The 19098-nt window shown below is 42.7% G+C and overlaps 1 protein-coding gene across 12 annotated transcripts in view; it reads left to right on the top strand.

Moving 5' to 3' along the window:
* The window catches only part of SPECC1 (sperm antigen with calponin homology and coiled-coil domains 1), a 331903-nt gene that overhangs the window by 217888 nt on the left and 94917 nt on the right, over positions 1–19098 (top strand). For 7 of the 12 annotated variants that reach the window (XM_032270309.1, XM_032270311.1, XM_032270308.1 and 4 more), the window contains 3 exons: positions 15–222; positions 4619–4692; positions 5052–5257. In XM_032270309.1, coding sequence (XP_032126200.1) covers positions 15–222; positions 4619–4692; positions 5052–5257 — 488 coding nt within the window. Of the gene's footprint in view, positions 1–14; positions 223–4618; positions 4693–5051; positions 5267–9551; positions 12065–19098 lie in introns of those variants that run through there. The other 5 variants (XM_032270312.1, XM_032270314.1, XM_032270315.1 and 2 more) reach the window with 4 other exon arrangements.

Below are 19098 nucleotides of genomic sequence, written 5' to 3'. Positions count from 1 at the left end.
TCCTTTTATTTTAGGTGGAAAAGGATTATTCATACCTGAAGGAGATATGTGATCACCAAGCAGAACAGCTAAGTAGGACCAGCCTAAAGCTGCAAGAAAAAGCTTCAGAGAGTGATGCAGAGATCAAAGACATGAAAGAAACCATATTTGAATTGGAAGATCAGGTGGAACAGCACCGGGCTGTCAAGTTACACAATAATCAGCTTATCAGTGAGCTAGAAAGTAAGTGGGATTGGCCGGGCATGGTGGCTCATGCCTGTAATCCCAGCAATTTGGGAGGCCAAGGCAAGTGGATCACCTGAGGTCAGAAGTTTGAGACCCAGACTGACCAACATGGTGAAACCTCATCTCTACTAAAAATACAAAATTAGCCGGGTGTGGTGGTAGGCGCCTGTAATCCCAGCTGCTTGGGAGGCTGAGGCAAGAGAATCACTTGAACCTGGGAGGCAGAGGTTGCAGTGAGCTGGGATCGCGCCATTGCACTCCAGCCTGGGCAACAAGAGCGAAACTCTGTCTGAAAAATTAAGAAAGAAAGAAAGTGGAGTCAAGCCCAGGTGAAATGTGGAAGGGACCTGAGTAGGACACTAAAGAAACCAGTAGCAGTGGGCGACTGTGGCAGGGTTTTTGACCATGTGTTGGCTGGGGTTTATGAAGTCTCTCATTTGAGTACGCTGTAATCTCCTAGGAAGAATGCCGCCTAAGAAACAATCATTAATCTCTAGTTTAAAGACCACAGATTAAGAGATCAATGATTATAGCAGTCGTTTTGGAAACTGTGATGGCAGAAGAAAAGACTGTTGAACATGAGTCAGCAGTGTAGGTGGTTGTGAAAAATAGCAAATTCTTTTCATTTTGTTTTTTTAGAGGTCTCACTGTATCACCCAGGCTGGAGTGCAGTGATGCAGTTGTAGCTCACTGCAGCAATCATAGCTCACTACAGCCTCAAACTCCTGGGCTCAAGTGATCCTCCTGGCCTCTCAAACCACTGGGATTACCAGGTGTGAGCCAGACACTCTACCCAGCTGCAAATGTTTTTTGCCTGTGCTGGATGTGCTGTGTGTGAGCCATGCTGCTGCTGCTGTCTCTAGGCAGCCTGATCAGCTTGGAGGCCACATGTTAGGACACTTTTAGCTGTGTCTGAGAGTTCACAGGAACCCTTTCTAAGGATATTCTGCAGGGTAGGAGAAAGTTATTCAGAAGAAATTGTTTGCCAGTCATCAAGTACTGACACTGTGTTCTCTCTTGGATTTGATAGAGATGGATGATAGGTGTCAGAAATGTGTACGCTTGGTCTAAGGGAGAAAACAATTCCTGCATGTGTCCCATTGGTGGTAGGATATCAAGTAACTTACAGATGTCAGACACTTAGTTGCTGAAGAGGCATCAGCATATGACTTATTTATGAACTCATTGTTTTGAATTGGGAAATAAAATTTTAAAAGTGATTAGTTAAATATTGTCTTTTTGGTCCAAATAAGCCTTGTCAAATTGTCACATCTAATGTATTTTCTTTTGTAACAAAAGATTTAATGCACAAACCGTTGTCACACCGGCCATTACTAAGAATGGCTTGGTCAGTTGCCTGAGAAGTTCCCTATCCCATGTAGTTGATCCTCCTTATTCAGGGATTTCACATTTGTGAATTCACCTGCTTGCTAAAATGTATTTTAACCCCAAAACCAATACACAGAGCACTTCCACAGTCATTTTGAGACATGCACAGAGAAGTGAAAACGTTGTGTCATTCACTGCTTATGTTTTCAACTCAGGTCACACGGAGACACTTGGCTTTCACATACTGTACATGTGTCTTTTTTACAGTCTATTTAATACCTTGCTTTTAAACATTTTTGTGCTTGTTTTTGTTTTTGGTGACTTTGCTGTTTAAAATGGCCCTGAGTGCAGTGCTGCAGTACTATCCACTGTCCCCAAGCAGAGCGAGGTTGAGATGCACCTACAGAGAAAACACGTGTGTTAGGGAGGCTTCATGCAGACACAAGCTCTTGTTCTGTTGAGCATGAGTTCAGCATTATTGAATCAACAATATAGCACATCAGGCCAAGTCCAGTGACCTCATCCCTGTAATCTCAGTGCTTTGGGAGACTGAGGTGGGAGGATCACTTGAGCCCAGGAGTTTAGACCAGCCTGGGTAACATAATGAGACCCTGTCTTGAGAAAAAAATAATTTAAAAACTAGCCAGGTGTGGTGGTGCATGCCTATAGTCCCAGCTACTTTGGAGGCTGAGATGGGAGGATCTCTTGAGCCCGAGAGGCCAAGGCTGCAGTGAACCAAGATTGTGCCACTGCACTCCAGACTGCACAATAGAGCAAGACTCCATCTCTAAAAAACAAACCAAACAAAAAACCCAATACAGTGCATCAGGGAAGAGGAGAGGAAGTTTGACAATATGTATAAAAGGCTGCCCTGAGACCTGTTAAAAGTATGTGCTAAATTCATGGATTTGTGAGATGACATCCAGTTCTAAAAAGCAGTGGGCAATATTGTTGTGAGGCTGAAAACCAAAGCAATGTATGTTCACATCACCCAGGGGCAGGAAAATGTTAACCCCTTCTCGGCTAGTGCTGGTTGGCACCCAAGTCTCAAAAGGGCATAAGGTGTGAGAAAGGTTAACTTTGCAAGCAAGGCAGGCTCTGCATATCAGGAGGCTGAAGAAGAATTTAAAATACTTGCTTAATGTTATTCAGAAAGAGAGAAATGGGAAGAGTGGGTTTCCATGGTCGATGAGCCTGGCTTGTTTTATAGAGACATTGGTAGATGAGTCTATATAATGCAAATGCCATTTTAGTTGATGAGAATCTCATGATCAGAGGCTCACAGGAACCTAACTCGTATTTTTCCTAGGGACAATAGTTCAGTGTTTGCTGATTTGGTGTTCATGGCAACTCTGCAATTTTCATGAATATTAGAATTGACTGTGTATTTCAGACGTTAGTTAGCATGAGAGTTGACAGCATCTGCCCCATTCCTATTTGGACATGACATGCAGTAGAACTGGGACCCTCGGCATTTAGTGCCATCCAGACTGTTGTCAGGATGCAACTGAAAACCTAGACGCCATCATCATCAGTGTATCCTTCCAAACCAGCAGCATGATTGAGAAGAAAAGTCAAAGACAACAAGTTCTATTTTGTTTTTGTTTTTGTGATGTTTTGCTGTTGAAAATAGGGTTATATTGTCCCTAAATCCTTAAAAGCACAGACACACCAAGAAAATCAGTGTATAATTAATGTCCACAGCGAAATTTAGACCCACCTTTGTGGTTATATTATCATATATCTAAGACTGAAAATTATACAGATCATCTTTTGAAAAGCTTTTAAACTTTTTAAAAGGATATTGAGGTATTAGTAAGATATGTTTTTGCACAGAGACCCAGGGACACATAAATCTAGCCTAGACCAATCACTTCTTCCTATAAGATCCTGATGGAAAAGAAATGGACTGAAAAATAAAAGGAAGTTAAGGAGTGTTTTCTGCTGTGCAGCATTGATTCCATACACAAACTCTCAGTCCCATTAGAACTAGAACTGCTGGGGTAGGATCTCCCCACAAGCATCTTTTTAGCCTACTCTGGTGATTCTGGTTTACATCCCTCATAGAAAAGTAATGCTCTAGGTTAGAACATGAGGACCTACTGAGGAATTTTAGCTCAGTGATTGACACCATCAAATTTAAACTTGAATGACTCTGATAGCCATAAGGAGAGAACTGGAGGCAGGGAGACCGAGGGGCTGCAGGTATCCTTAAGTAGGGAGAGGTGGTCAAGCCTCCTGGGAAGCTGATAAATGCATACATGCCTGGGTTCTGTCTGTCCTTGGAGATTCTGCTTCTGTGTGTCTGGAGTGTGGAACTAGAACATCTGTGCTTTTGAAAAGCTTCACCAGTGATTCAGAGGCTTAACTGTGATTGAGACTCACACCTCTAGAAAATGCTTTACAGGCCAGGTGAAGTGGCTTATGCCTGTAATCCCAGCACATTGGGAGGCTGAGGCAGGCGGGTCGCAAGGTCAAGAGATCGAAAACATCCTGGCCAACATGATGAAATCTCGTCTCTACTAAAAATACAAAAATTAGCTGGGCATGGTGGTGTGCGCCTATAGTCCCAGCTACACAGGAGGCTGAGGCAGGAGAATCACTTGAACCCAGGAGGCAGAGAAAAGTGCTTTACAAATCACAGGAGGAATAAGCATTCATATGCCCTGTCATGTGAAAGCCTCTCTCTCGCAGCAATAAAGGACACTCAGGATGATTGTGTGTGAGTGCCAGGGAGGCCGGGGTCAGGGTGCAAGTGTGCATGGCCATGGAGGCCTCTTCCTGTAGTGCTGCTATTTGGTTGTACAGTCTGTCTGCTGAGGCTTTAACTTCAATACACATCATATAGTTTCCAGAGCATCCTGTTCTCTATCTCAGAGGAACCTCTTGTGTCCATTCCCTGGCTTGCAGGGTAAATTGAAATTGCTAAAAGTTGTGTTTAGAGTAGAATGGATGGATTTGAATGCCTGTTGTAGCATCTGGAGCTGCCCTTTTGCTACCTAGCTTACCTTCTCTTAAGAGTCTCACAGCTTTTCCAAGCCCTGTCTAAATTATTTATTTCTAGGTAATGTGATCAAGCTGGAGGAACAGAAGTCAGACTTGGAGAGGCAGCTAAAGACTTTGACCAAACAAATGAAGGTGAGATGTGGGCAGGAGCCTTCACCACTGTCTTCCTATAAATTACCCCCTCTGAGATCTGGGTCACTCTCTCTATACTGCTTTCTCTTGGAACATTTTCCCAGCATGGTGGGCCCTGGAACTGTAAATTCCTGTTGGCAGGAAGTAAAATCAAAGCAGTCATTTGGTGTCAGGATGGAGAACCTGAAGGTGTAATTCCTACCAGTGCCTTTTCCTAGCCGTGAGACACCATGAAAGCAGGTCCTGACCAAGCATTGCTGGCATTCTTTCTCGGTGACCAACATGGGGACTCTGGGGTCCCTGCCCAGGCACCAGCCCTGGCAGACATCTGACACAGGGGTGGGCTCTGGCATTTTCAGGAGGAGACCGAGGAATGGAGGCGGTTCCAGGCGGATCTGCAGACCGCGGTGGTGGTGGCCAATGACATCAAGTGTGAGGCCCAGCAGGAGCTGCGCACCGTGAAGAGGAAACTGCTGGAGGAGGAAGAGAAGAACGCCCGGCTGCAGAAGGAGCTGGGGGATGTGCAGGGCCACGGCAGGGTGGTCGCCAACAGAGCCGCCCCTCCGTGAGTCTGGTGGGCACCCGGGCTGCACTTGCTTCTCACTTAATCACTATGTGTGGGGCTCCCTGGTGAGGATGGGACTCTTCGTGTCTGTGCCAGGCTTTGCTGTTTCCTTTCTGAGATTACCCTGTGTTACTACCACCACTGCACCACTAGGAACATTCTGTCCAGTACCCAGTCCCTGCCGTGTTCCAGCTTAAAGGGCTGCTAAACTCCTCACTTACATATGAGGGCAAGTTCTAGCCAAGTATCCTGCTAGGCTTAAAGAATAGAAGTCCTGTCTAGGGTGCCCCTTGAATCCTGGTATTTATTAATGCAGGGGAGTACACAGTAATAAATATGAATCTACTACCTTGCACAGGTCATTCCCATGCAGTGGGAAAAGCTGGAATCACACATTTATAAATAGTATTTTATGCTTTAATATAATATTATATTTACCCAATCAGGAATCATTATTCTTAACTTGAGATTCTTGGATATTAGGAAATGATTTTGAATTTTCAGGTGTCTCTCAAATATCGAACATAGTCTTTTTAGATCAGATTTCCTGGGTTTTGAATAGTGATCAGTTGGCCCTAATTTTTACATGTTTCAAAGATCAGTAGATGGCTCCTGAGCCTTTTGATCTGATGTTCTGTTATCATGAATTTCATGACATTGGAAAGAGATTTTTCAGAATTCAGTTGTGATTCTCCTGTTAATTCTGCTCTAAGTAATTCCTTATTTCTTTGTTTATGACTTTTACATAAAGTGGCCTTTGGGGAAGGATAAAGATCAGATATAGCTAGCTCCACAATTCACTCTTGGAAAATCAGACTCAAGATCGTTATTTCATTTAGTTACTTATTTTTAGAGATGGGGGTCTCACTATATTGCCCAAGCTGGACTTGAAATACTGAGCTCAGGAGATTGTTCTGCCTCAGCCTCCTAAATAGGAAAACTAGATTTTGCAGTGTTCCCTCTTGAAGCAGTAGTGAGGCCGTTCTGGGTGGCCTCGGTGTATGCTTTTGTTTGTTTGCCTCTGTCTTGCTTCCCTATTGTCTGTCATTGGAAGAAAATCCGAGTCAGAACTTGTGTTGCTTCACATGGACATTATTTTAATGATAAATGGTAAAAGACAGATCCTGAGTTTCTATGGTGGCCCTGAATGGGTTCTTGTATGAGATGCCGTGTTTCTTACATATATTCTGAGACACAGGCCAGACCATGCATCGTGAACCCTGATATTCTAGGAAATCTCTGCATGCATGTTGGCAGTTTAGGACTCCCTGTGCTGCATCCTGCGTCTTCAATCTTAACGTCACTTTAAAACACACACACACACACACACACACACACACACACACACAGACACACACAGAATGTTTCTTTTTTGATTTTTCCAGTGATTTGCAAACCTACCAATCCAACAATTTAATCCCTTATCAAAAGACATTTCAAAATTTTAGAATGGACACCAATGAGAACATTTCCTGGTACTGAAATCAGGCCTCAGAACGTTTCTGCCTGTCAACGCATTTGGCAGGACATCGGACAAATGCTGGGGATGGTTTCTGGTCTGATTTGCACTTCTCTGGCAAGCTCTCCCCACTAAAGAGTTGACTATTTGGCAGTTAGTTGCTGATGGTTCAGCCACTTCCAGCACCTACCCAATGAGCAAGACTTGAAACCAACTCACACCCTCAAAGCTCCAGAAGCCACCTAGTGTTTCCATCTTGGCTGAATGAGTTCTTGATTGAAACTCAGGTTGACTTTGATAGTCATCTAATGAGAACTCAAAAGTCATTCTTGGTTCAGCCACAGCCAAAGAACTTACAGAGCATTCTCTGGCGAGGTCCTCAAGGACAACTGAGAGAAGGTAAGATCACCCGAAAAACACCTGGATCCCGACATGGGATTACCCGGTTCTTAAGCTCTGTTTGCGTTCATGGGCACTCATGGGGTTGGTTGCAGCCAGGCTGATAAGCAGGAGATGAAGCGCCCAGGCAGAAGTACAAGTCAGCATTCATTGCTGGCACTCAGTCACTAAACAGTGGGATATTATCTAACTCATCCATGATCTTCAGTCCTGTTACACTTTTGCGGATACCTTTATTTCAGAGTCAGAATAACTGATGTTAAGGTACGTGGGGAAGGAAGGCAGTAGTCTCATCTTTGCAGTCAAACAGCAATATCTCATTCCCAGCCTCATGTTTGCAGTAATATCTCATTCTCAGCCTTGCCTCCTCCCTCTGTTAAAAGATGTGGGAAGAGCGGGTTGTTTTCAAGATCCCTTTAAAAAGCTCTGCTGTTCTCTGGACTGGCTGGTTAGCTGACGTTTCCATGGTGGGAGAATGAGAAAGTGCCAGCCTTAGCATTGTTCTGGTGCAGTACTTTGAATCTCTTTGACACAGTGGCATCTCCATATCTTAGTTGTGGCTTGTGGACCTGATCTTTCTCTTCCAGAAATGTGAACAAGCCATTGTGTTTTTAGGAACCTAAAAGTCACGTGTTTCACTGGATTGCATATAAATTAACAGATGAAAAGATAATAACATTTTCAGCTCTGGCTCCTCCCAGTTTTAAAAACTCTCAATTAAGAAAAAGGCTTTGAAGTGAAAACTCTCATTGAAATGAACACATCAGATCTTTTTCATGAAAAGTTGAGTCCTGGGGCCTGGCAAAATCAGGAAAAAACACAGGCAGCTCAATGTAATGATATGCTGGGCCATATAGAAGCTTTCTTAATGAAAGATGCTGTTCGTGAGCAACGCATGGCACAGGCTTCTCAAGCAGCAGCAGGGAGAGACCTGTGTGTTCGTGGCATTTGTGTCTCTTGTTCCGAAACAGCAAATGCCATTACTTTTAGGGTGACTTGTCTAATTCTTACTGAGTTTATCATATAACACCAGTAAACATCCAAGGAAAACATCTTTAAAAGCGATCGTTCAACACACTTAACATCTGTGCCTAATTAATGGTATTGGTTTCTAAACAGAATGTCTGTGATTTAAATGTGTTTTGCCTGCACCACCAGTTCTTGCATTGTCGCCTCTTGGAGGTGAGCAGCGTGGCAGCATAGCACTGCAGACTCCGCTGGAATTGGCTTAACTCCGTGTGTGCACATCTGTGTCAGCCTGAGCGTCACTGTGTGTGCCTGTGCCACCCTCTGTGTTGCTGTGATGGCTCTAATGGGTCACAGCTGCTCAGCATGTGTTCTCCAGCTACCATGGAAAGGGGGAGGGTGGAAGTTGGAGGTATAGATTCTTTAAGGTCCCTTTTCCAGCCACAGATGCTCTGATACCACACCTGTTTCCCAGGTGGAGGAGGCCATTCTCCTGAGGACTTTTTTTTTTTTCCAGATGGAATTTCACTCTTGTCATCCAGGCTGGAGTGCAGTGGCAGTGAAGTCGGCTCACTGCAGTCTCCGCCTCCTGGGTTCAAGCGATTCTCCTGCCTCAGCCCTGAGAGTAGCTGGGATTACAGGTGCCTGCCACCCTGCCTAGCTAATTTTTATATTTTTAGTAGAGACGGGGTTTTACCATGTTGGCCAGGCTGGTCTCGAACTTCTGACCTCAGGTGATCCACCTGTCTCAGCCTCCCAAAGTGCTGAGATTACAGGCATAAGCCACCATGCCTGACCTCCCCTGAGGATTAAGTAGTTTCTGAAGAGAGCTCACCTTAGCACCCATGACCCACGATGGACAAGGGTCCTCAGCACTTAATTTGGCCCTTGATGCAGAACCTGGTCCTCTCATATGCTCTTACTCCAGCCAGCATTATCTGTTCACTCACATAGTACTTTTTTTCATAGTTTAAATGTACATTTATGACATTAGATACACAGTCTATAATTCTAAAGAGGTGTGTCTACCTCCCAGTTTTAATAAGATTTCAACAGTGTGGACATAAACTTCCTTTAGGCCTTTAGGATTTTTAGCTTGCAATTATAAAAGCAAGAAGGTTTTTTGGCCTTGACAATAGAGAGAAGTATGAGCCTCTCTGTAAATTCTGGAGGGGCCGGTGGTGTTCATTGTGGACATCTCTTTCTTCACCACATAGTTCTTTTGTTGGAGAAGTTCTGGCGGAAGGAGCCTAGTACAGGCATTTGCAGTCTTTTTTTTTTTTTAATGTCTGAAAATCTTTGGCTTCCAAAAAATTGGAACAGTAGGAATTAAAACCTGTTGGCCTATCCTGCACATTAGCTTTTCCCTGTGGGACAGCATAAGCTGGAAATTCTTGCATTTATAAGCTAAGACTGTGTTGCCTTCGGTAACTCCTTTACAGCCTCTCCCTCCTGTTTCTATTTTCACAGCTCCCTGGGCTCTGTCAGCTAGCAGAGCATTTGGTGGAAGAAACACAGCCCAGCTCTTGCCATGATTGGGAGCCACAGCCATCTCTAGATGAAAGGGGGAATGTGTAGAGGAGAAATTGCCTCTTTATAAAGAGCCCAATTATCTCCTTGTGACATTCACTGTTTCTCAGTCATTGCCGTCAAGTCTCTGCTTTTTATCCACATTTTGGGATCAGCTCATTGTATGATCAGAGATGATGTTTCCCTCTTTTTACTTTTTCTCAAAAGATTCAGCCATCTTTTATTTGGAGTATAAAATGAAGTTGTATTGAAAAAAAGTACAAGTCTCAAGAAAAAGTGATTTGCAGCTGGAGCGCTGAGAGGGCGCAGTGGCGGAGCTGGCGCAGCACAGGCCCAGGTTCTTTTGTTGTTGTTGTTGTTGTTTTTCTTTTTGAGATGGAGTTTCGCTCTTGTTGCCCAGGCTGGAGTGCAATGGCATGATCTCGGCTTACTGCAACCTCTGTCTCCTGGGTTCAAGTGATTCTCTTGCCTCAGCCCCTCAAGTAGCTGGAATTACAGGCATCTGCCACTATGCCCAGCTAATTTTTGTATTGTTAGTAGAGATGGAGTTTCACCGTGTTGGTCAGGCTGGTCTCGAACTCCTGACCTCAGGTGATCTGCCCATCTCGGCCTCCCAAAGTGCTGGGATTACACACGTAAGCCACCGTGCCCGACCCCTAAGGCCCGAGTTCTGCATTTTGGCGTTCATTTCTCTGCTTCCTTTTGACTGTGGTATCTGATGATCTTGGAATTCACATAGCTCAAGGCAAAATAGGAAGCCGTCTGTGTGATGCTGTATTCCAAAGAAGTCAGAAAGTTCGACAAGATGGAGTTTTGCTCTTGTTGTCCAAGGCAGGAGTACACTGGTGCGATCTCAGCTCACTGCAACTCTCATCTCCCGGATTCAAGCAATTTTCATGCCTTGGCCTCCCAAGTAATTGGGATTGCGGGCACCTGCCACCATACCTGGCTAATTTTGTATTTTTAGTAGAGGCGTGATTTCACCATATTGGTAAGGCTGGTCTCGAACTCCTGATTTCAAGTGATCCAAACACCTCGGCCTCCCAAAGTGCTGGGATTACAGGCATGAGCCCCTGTGCCCGGCCCCATCTGTGGTGTCTTGATTGAGCCTCATCACTCAGAGTCTGACTTCATTACCTCGTTTGAAACAAGGTGCCCCCAAGCATTGGGTTGATTTCCAAAATCTTGCTGGGCTAAACATAAGTAGATGTTTGATAGATCATAAAGGATGTTGTTAAGCCAGATAGGTAAGCACGGTGACAACGGCAATAGAAATCTAATGGAAAATGATTGAATGACAACTATACCAAAAGCTTCATGGATGAAACTCACCTTGGAAACTTAGTGGTCAACTCAGAGGGATCCACAAGTCAAAATACGATTTTAAACTGCTGGAAATGTGTGTGTTTGTGAAGATCCAAATCCAATTCAGCAATTTCCATCAGGCAGAAACCTGCAATTCTCATGTGAGGAACTGGTTTACAGTGTACAAAGCATGGAGCTGTTAGCTACGTTATCCAAAGAATGAGACAAGACAAGAGTAAAAGGAAAATTAGGAATAGGAATGCTCTTTAAACTCAGGAAGATATTTTGGGGTGACAAACTGGACAGCATAGAATCACTAGAAAAATTAGCTTGGCATGAGAAAGAAGAGACATTGAGGTCTCTGTAAAAATAACTTAGATACTTGTGAGTAGGACCGAAATTTATATTTCGGGAGCTCTTTACCTCAGATTCAGAATTCTTAGGATTATTTAAAATTCAGTTGCTGGATGTTTTCAAATATAAACAAGAAAACTGCAACCTCACCTTAAAAGGCGCCGCTGTATTTGCACCCCACATTTTGACCTGTTGTTAGGTACTGTTGAATATTTTTATCTGTAAGCATTTATGAAGTGCAAAATAAACATTATCATATAGAAGCGTCTGCTGCTTAGTTTTAATCCACCAGCTATGTTTCTGCAGGGCCTTTATGTCGTTTTAGTCTACATTTTTTTCCGAATACAATTTCAGAACTTCAGAGCCATATCAAGTAACTAGAATTTGAGGTAGAAAAAAGCTGGACTGTAAGTTGTAAACAGGAGGTTGACATGGAATATGAATAATTTCATTATTAGAACAAGAGGCATGGAGTAAAAATGCTAATTTTGCATAAATTTTTCAAACTCTAGGGTCTCAGAAAACATAGTCTGGACTTAAAGTCTAGATATGTTTTGTTGACATTTAAATATGAATAGATTGGTGACTTAATGTATTGGATTTTTTAATTATGAAGTAATATTTAGGTATACTAATAACAAACTGGAGATGTGTGAAGAAAAATATTAATCTTTTCCCTTATTACCACCTGTGAGGAAATCAGTGTTAACGGTGTGTACATTTTTCTTTACTCATAAATATGTATAGGGTTCTTTTTATATTTTTAATAAATTTGGATTATATTCTCTTCAGTACTCTGCACCTTTATTCTTTATTTTTTATTGTACTTTAGGTTCTGGGGTGCATGTGCAGATGATGCGGGATTGTTGCATAGGTACATACATGGCAATGTGGTTTGCTGCCTCCATACCCCGTCACCTATGTCTGGCATTTCTCCCCATGTTATCCCTCCCCATCCTTCCTACCCCCCACTGCCCCTCCTTTACACCCCCTCAACAGACCCCAGTGTGTGATGCTCCCCTCCCTGTGTCCATGTGTTCTCATTGTTCAACACCTGCCTATTAGTGAATACATGCAGTGTTTGTTTTTCTATTCTTGGGTCAGTTTGCTTCCAGATTCCAGATTCATTCATGTCCCTAGATTTTTCCATTTCCCTTCAAAGGACACGAACTCATCTTTTTATTTATTTTTTTTTTTAATTTTTTTTTATTTTTTTCTGAGAGTCTTGCTCTGTTACCAGGCTGGAGTGCAGTGGCGCAATCTCGGCTCACTGCAACCTCCACCTCCTGCGTTCAAGCATTTCTTCTGCCTCAGCTTCCCGAGTAGCTGGGACCACAGGCGCGTGCCACCACACCCAGCTAATTTTTGTATCTTTTTTAGTAGAGATGGGATTTCACCATGTTGGCCAGGATGGTCTCCATCTCTTTACCTTGTGATCTGCCCTCCTCAGCCTCCCAAAGTGCTGGGATTACAGAACTCATCTTTTTTTCTGGCTGCATAGTATTCATGGTGTATAGGTGTCACATTTTTCTTGTCCAGTCTGTCATTGATGGGGGCATTTGGGTTGGTTCCAGGTCTTTGCTATTGTAAACAGTGCCGCAGTGAGGAAATACGTGTGCATGTGTCTTTATAATAGACTGATTTATGATCCTTTGGGTACATACCCAGTAATGGAATTGCTGGGTCAAATGGAATTTCTATTTCTAGGTCCTTGAGGAATCGCCACACTGTCTTCCACAATGGTTGAACTAATTTACACTCCCACCAGCAGTGTAAAAGTGTTCCTATTTCTCCACATCCTCTCCAGCATCTGTTGTCTCCAGATTTTTTAATGATCGCCATTCTAACTGGCATGAGATGGCATCTCAATGTGGTTTTGATTTGCATTTCTTTAATGACCAGTGATGATGAGCATTTTTTCATATGTTTGTTGGCCTCATAAATGTCTTCTTTTGAAAAGTATCTGTTCATATTCTTCATCCACTTTTGAGTGGGTTTGTTTGTTTTTTTCTTGTAAATCTGTTTTAGTTCTTTGTAGATTCTGGATATTAACCCTTTGTCAGATGGGTAGATTGCAAAAATTTTTTCCCATTCTGTTGGTTGCCGGTTCACTCTAATGATTGTTTCTTTTGCTGTACAGAAACTCTCAAGTTTAATTAGATCCCACTTGTCTGTTTTGGCTTTTGTTGCGTTTGCTTTTGGTGTATTAGTCATGAAGTCCTTGCCTGTGCCTACGTCGTGAATTGCTTTGCTTAGGTTTTATTCTAGGGTTTTTATGGTGTTAGGTCTTACATTTAATTCTTTAATCCATCTGGAGTTAATTTTAGTGTAAGGTGTCAGGAAGGGGCCCAGTTTCTGTTCTCTGCACATGGCTAGCCAGTTATCCCAACACCGTTTATTAAACAGGGAATCCTTTCCCCACTGCTTATTTTCATCAGGTTTGTCAAAGATCAGATGGTCGTAGATGTGTGGCATTACTTCCGAGGCCCCTGTTCTGTTCCATTGGTCTATATCTCTGTTTTGGTACCAGTACCATGCTGTTTTGATTACTGTAGCCTTGTAGTATAGTTTGAAGTCAGGTAGTGTGATGCCTCCAGCTTTGTTGTTTTTGCTTAGGATTGTCTTGGCTATGTGGGCTTTCTTTTGGTTCCATATGAAGTTTAAGGTGTTTTTTTCCAGTCCTGTGAAGAGGGTCATAGGTAACTTGATGGGGATAGCGTTGAATCTGTAAATTACTTTGGGCAGTGTGGACATTTTCACAATATTTATTCTTCTTAACCATGAGCATGGAATGTTTTTCCATCTGTGTCTTCTCTTATTTCCTTGAGCAGTGGTTTGTAGTTCTCCTTGAAGAGGTCCTTTACGTTCCTTGTTAGTTGTATTCCTAGGTATTTTATTCTCTTTGTAGCAGTTGTGAATGGGAGTTTGTTCTTGATTCGGCTCTCTTTAAGTTTGTTATTGGTGTATAGGAATGCCTGTGATTTCTGCACTTTGATTTTGTATCCTGAGCCTTTGCTGAAGTTGCTTATCAGTTTCAGGAGATTTTGGGCTGAGACGATGGGGTCTTTTAGACAAAGAGACAATTTGACTTCCTCCTTTCCTAATTTAATACCCTTTATTTCTTGTTCTTGCCTGATTGCTCTGGCTAGAACTTCCAATACTGTATTGGTTAGGAGTGGTGAGAGAAGGCATCCTTGTCTAGTGCCAGATTTCAAAGGGAATGCTTTCAGTTTTGCCCATTCAGTATGATACTGGCTATTGGTTTGTTGTAAATAGCTTTTATTGTTTTGAGGTACGTTCCATTGATACCTAGTTTATTAAGAGTTTTTAGCATAAAGGGCTGTTGAATTTTGTTGAAGGCCTTCTCTGCATCTATTGAGATGATGTGGTTTTTGTCTTTGGTTCTGTTTATGTGGTGAATTACGTTTATAGACTTGGTGTATGTTGAACCAGCCTTGCATCCCAGGGATGAAGCCTACTTGATCATGATGGATAAGCTTTTTGATGTGCTGTTGCCATCAGTTTGCCAGTATTTTATTGAAGATTTTTGCATCTATGTTCATCACGGATATTGGCTTGAAGTTTTCTTTTCTTGTTGAATCTCTGCCGGGTTTTGGTATCAGGATGATGTTGGTCTCATAAAATGAGTTAGGGAGGATTCCCTCTTTTTGTATTGTTTGGAATAGTTTCAGAAGGAGTGGTACCAGCTCCTCTTTGTATGTCTGGTAGAATTTGGCTATAAACCCATCTGGACCTGGGCTTTTTTTGGTTGGTAGGCTATTTATTGCTGCCTCAACTTCAGCCCTTGTTATTGGTCCATTTAAGGTTTTATCTTCTTCCTGGTTTAGGCTTGGGAGGGTGTAACTGCCCAGGAATTTATCTGTTTCTTCCAGGTTTACTAGTTTATGTGCATTGAGTTGTTTATAGTAATCCCTGATGATAGTTTGTATTTCTGTGGAATCGGTGGTAATAATCCCCTTTATTGTTTTTAATTGCGTCTGTTTGATTCTTCTCTCTTTTCTCTTTAATCTGGCTAGCGGTCTATTGTATTCATCTTTCAAAAAAACCAGCTCCTGGATTTATTGATTTTTTTTGAAGGGTTTTTTGTGTGTCTGTCTCTTTCAATTCTGCTCTGATCATAGTTATTTCTTGTCTTCTGCTACCTTTTGAGTTGTTTTGACCTTGATCCTCTAGCTCTTTTAATTTTGATGATAGGGTGTGGATTTTAGATCTTTCCTAACTTCTCATGTGGGCATTTAGTGCTATAAATTTCCCTCTAGACACTGCTTTAAATGTGTCCCAGAGATTCTGGTGTGTTATGTATTTGTTCTCGTTGGTTTTGAAGAACATCTTTATTTCTGTCTTCATTTCATCATTTATCCAGTCAACATTCAAGAGCCAGTTGTTCAATTTCCATGAAGTTGTGTGGTTCTGAGTTAGTTTCTTAATCCTGAATTCTAATTTAATCGCACTATGGTCTGAGAGACTGTTTGTTATGATTTCCATTCTTTTGCATTTGCTGAGGAGTGATTTACTTCCAATTGTGTGGTCAGTTTTAGAGTAGGTGTGATGTGGTGCTGAGAAGAATGTATATTGTGTGAATTTGGGGTGGAGAGTTCTATAGATGTCTATTAGTTTTGCTTGGTCTAGAGGAGTTCAAGTCCTAGATGTCCCTGTTAATTTTCTGTCTCATTGGTCCCTCTAATATTGACAGTGGAGTGTTAAAGTATCCCAGTATTATTATGTGGGAGTGTAAGTCTCTTTGTAGGTCATTAAGAACTTGCTTTATGTATCTGGGTGCTCCTGAATTGGGTGTGTATATATTAGGATAGTTAGCTCTTATTGTTGCATTGATCCTTTTACCATTATGTAATGCCCTTCTTTGATCTTTGTTGGTTTAAAGCTGTTTTTATAAGAGACTAGGATTGCAACTCCTGCTCTTTTTTTGCTCTCCATTTGCTTGGTAAATCTTCCTCCATCCCTTTATTTTGAGCCTGTGTGTGTCCTTGCACATAAGATGGGTTTCCTGAATACAACACACTGATGGGTTTTGACTTTTTGTGCAATTTGTCAGTCTGTGTCTTTTGATTGGGGCATTTAGCCCATTTACATTTAAGGTTAATATTGTTATGTGTGAATTTGATTCTACCATTTTGATGCTAGCTGGTTGTTTTGACCGTTAGTTGATGCAGTTTCTTCATTGTGTTGATGGTCTTTATCATTTGATATGTTTTTGGAGTGGCTGGTACTGGTTGTTCCTTTCTATGTTTAGTGCTTATTTCAGGAGCTCTTCTAAGGCAGGCCTGGTAGTGACAAAATCTCTCAGCAATTGCTTGTTTGTAAAGGATTTTATTTTTCCTTTGCTTATGAAGCTTAGTCTGGCTGGATATGAAATTCTAGCCCCAGTGAGATATGTGGAGCCATAAGGATAGACTTCTGCATTCTGGTGACCACCTGACTCCACCTGGACTGTGATTCATGACTCAGCATGTCCTGTGGCCCCCACCCAGAGGTTGACTTAGCACATGAGGACCATTTTCGACACCCCTGTAGTTTCATCCCGTCAGCATCACCCATTCCCTAGCCCCCTGCCTACCAACTTATCCATAAAAATTCTAGCCTCTGAGTTCTCAGGGAGGCTAATTTAAGTAATAAACTCTGTCTTGCAATTGGCTTTAAAAAAAAATTTTAGGTTGAAAGTTCATTTCTTTAAGGATGTTGAATATTGGCCCCCTCACTCTCTTCTGGCTTGTAGTGTTTCTGTCGAGAGATCTGCTGTGAGTCTGATGGGCTTCTGTTTGTGGGTAACCCAATCTTTCTCTTTGGCTGTCCTTAGCATTTTTTCCTTCATTTCAACCCTGGTGAATCTGACGATTATATGCCTTGGGGTTGCTCTTCTTGAGGAATATCTTGTGGTGGTCTCATATTTCCCGGACTTCAATGTTGGCCTGCCTTGCTAAGTTGGGGGAAGTTTTCCTGGATAATATCCTGAAGAGTGTTTTCCAGCTTGGATTCACTCTCTCTGTCACATTCAGGTACACCTATCAAACATAGATTAGGTCTTTTGACATACTCCCATATTTCTTGGAGGCTTTGTTTATTTCTTTTCACTCTTTTTTCTCTAATCTTGCCTTCTCATTTTATTTCATTGAATTGATCTTCAATCTCTGATATCCGTTCTTCTGCTTGATCGATTCAGCTTTTGAAACTTGTATATGCTTTGTGTTCTCATGTTGTGTTTTTCAGCTCCATCAAGTCATTTATATTCTTCTCTAAGCTGTTTATTATTGTTAGCATTTCGTCTAACCTTTTTTCAAGGTTCTTAGTTTATTTGCATTGTGTTAGAACATGTTCTTTTAGCTCAGAGAAGTTTGTCATTACCCACCTTCTGAAGCCTGTTTCTGTCAATTCACATCAGACTCATTCTTTATCCAGCATTGTTCCCTTGCTAGTGAGGAGTTGTGATCCCTTGGAGAAGGAGAGGCATTCTGGTTTTGGGTGTTTTCATCCATTTTGCGCTGGTTTCCTCCCATCTTTGTGGATTTATCTACCTGTGGTCTTTGTAGTTGGTGACTTTCAGATGGGGTCTCTGAGTGGACATCTTTTTTGTTGATGTTGAAGTTATTTCTTTCTGTTTTTTAGCTTTCCTTCTAACAGGCAGGCCCCTCTGCTGTAGGACTGCTGGAGGTTCACGCCAGACCCTGCTTGCCTGGGGATCACCTGCAGCAGCTGCAGAACAGTAAAGGATGCTGTTGGTTTCTTCTTCTGTTATCTTCGTCCCCAAAGGATACCCACCAGATGTCCACCTGAACGCTCCCTTTTGAGGTGTCTCTTTGGATATACAGGGGTCAGGGAGCTGCTTAAGGAGACAGTCTGTCCCTTATAGGAGCTGAAGTGCTGAGTTGGGAGCTCCGTTGTTCTGTTCAGAGCTGCTGGGCAGGGACGTGTAAGTCTGCTGCAGTGGAACTCATAATCACCTTTTTCCCCAGGTGCTCTGTACTGGGAAGGTGTAGCTTTATTTATAAGTCCCTACGTGCTGCTGCTTTTTTTCAGAGATGCCCTGCCCAGCAAGGATGTAGTCTATTCATGGTCTGCCAGCAGAGGTGTTGCTGAGCTGCTGTGGGCTCTGCCCAGCTGCTGTGTTAACTTCCTTGCAGTTTTGTTTACAGAGGCACGGTTAGAACTGCCTTGGTAATGGTGGTCTGCCTCGGTAGTGGCTGACGCCCTTCTCCCACCAAGCTGGAATATCCTGGGTCCAGCTGGGCTTGCTGAGAAACTCAACCCAGAGCATTTCTGATTGCTGGTCTTTGTTAGTGGTGGGACCCGCTTAGCCAGATCACCTGGCTCTCTGTTTCAGCCCCCTTTTTTTTCAGTTGAATGGGCAGCATGGTATCCCAGGTGTTCCAGGTGCCAGTTGAAACGGCCCCCCGGATCTGTGTCAGTTTTTGTGCAGAGACCCGCAGCGCCGGCTGAAACAGCCGTGGTGGAAACTCATGGCGCTTTTCAGCCTAGGAATCTCCTGGTCTGTGGGCAGTAAAAACTTGTTTGGAAGTGCGGTGATCACTCACCCTCTGTGTTCTTCTCACTGGGAACTGCACTCCAGAGCTGTTTCTATTTGGCCACCTTGGATCTCCCCCTACTTTTCATTTTACATATTTTAGGCATCCTTCCAGGTCCATACCTACAAATTTAGCTTATTTTATTTGTTTTTTTTTTTTTTTTTTTTTTTGAGATGGAGTTTCACTCTTGTTACCCAGGCTGGAGTGCAATGGCGCAATCTCGGCTCACCGCAACCTCTGCCTCCTGGGTTCAGGCAATTCTCCTGCCT

This window comes from Sapajus apella, unplaced genomic scaffold, assembly GCF_009761245.1.
Source record: "Sapajus apella isolate SASKATOON/1434 unplaced genomic scaffold, GSC_monkey_1.0 scaffold208, whole genome shotgun sequence".
Taxonomy (NCBI): domain Eukaryota; kingdom Metazoa; phylum Chordata; class Mammalia; order Primates; family Cebidae; genus Sapajus; species Sapajus apella.
This window is presented reverse-complemented; position numbering and strand designations above follow the sequence as displayed.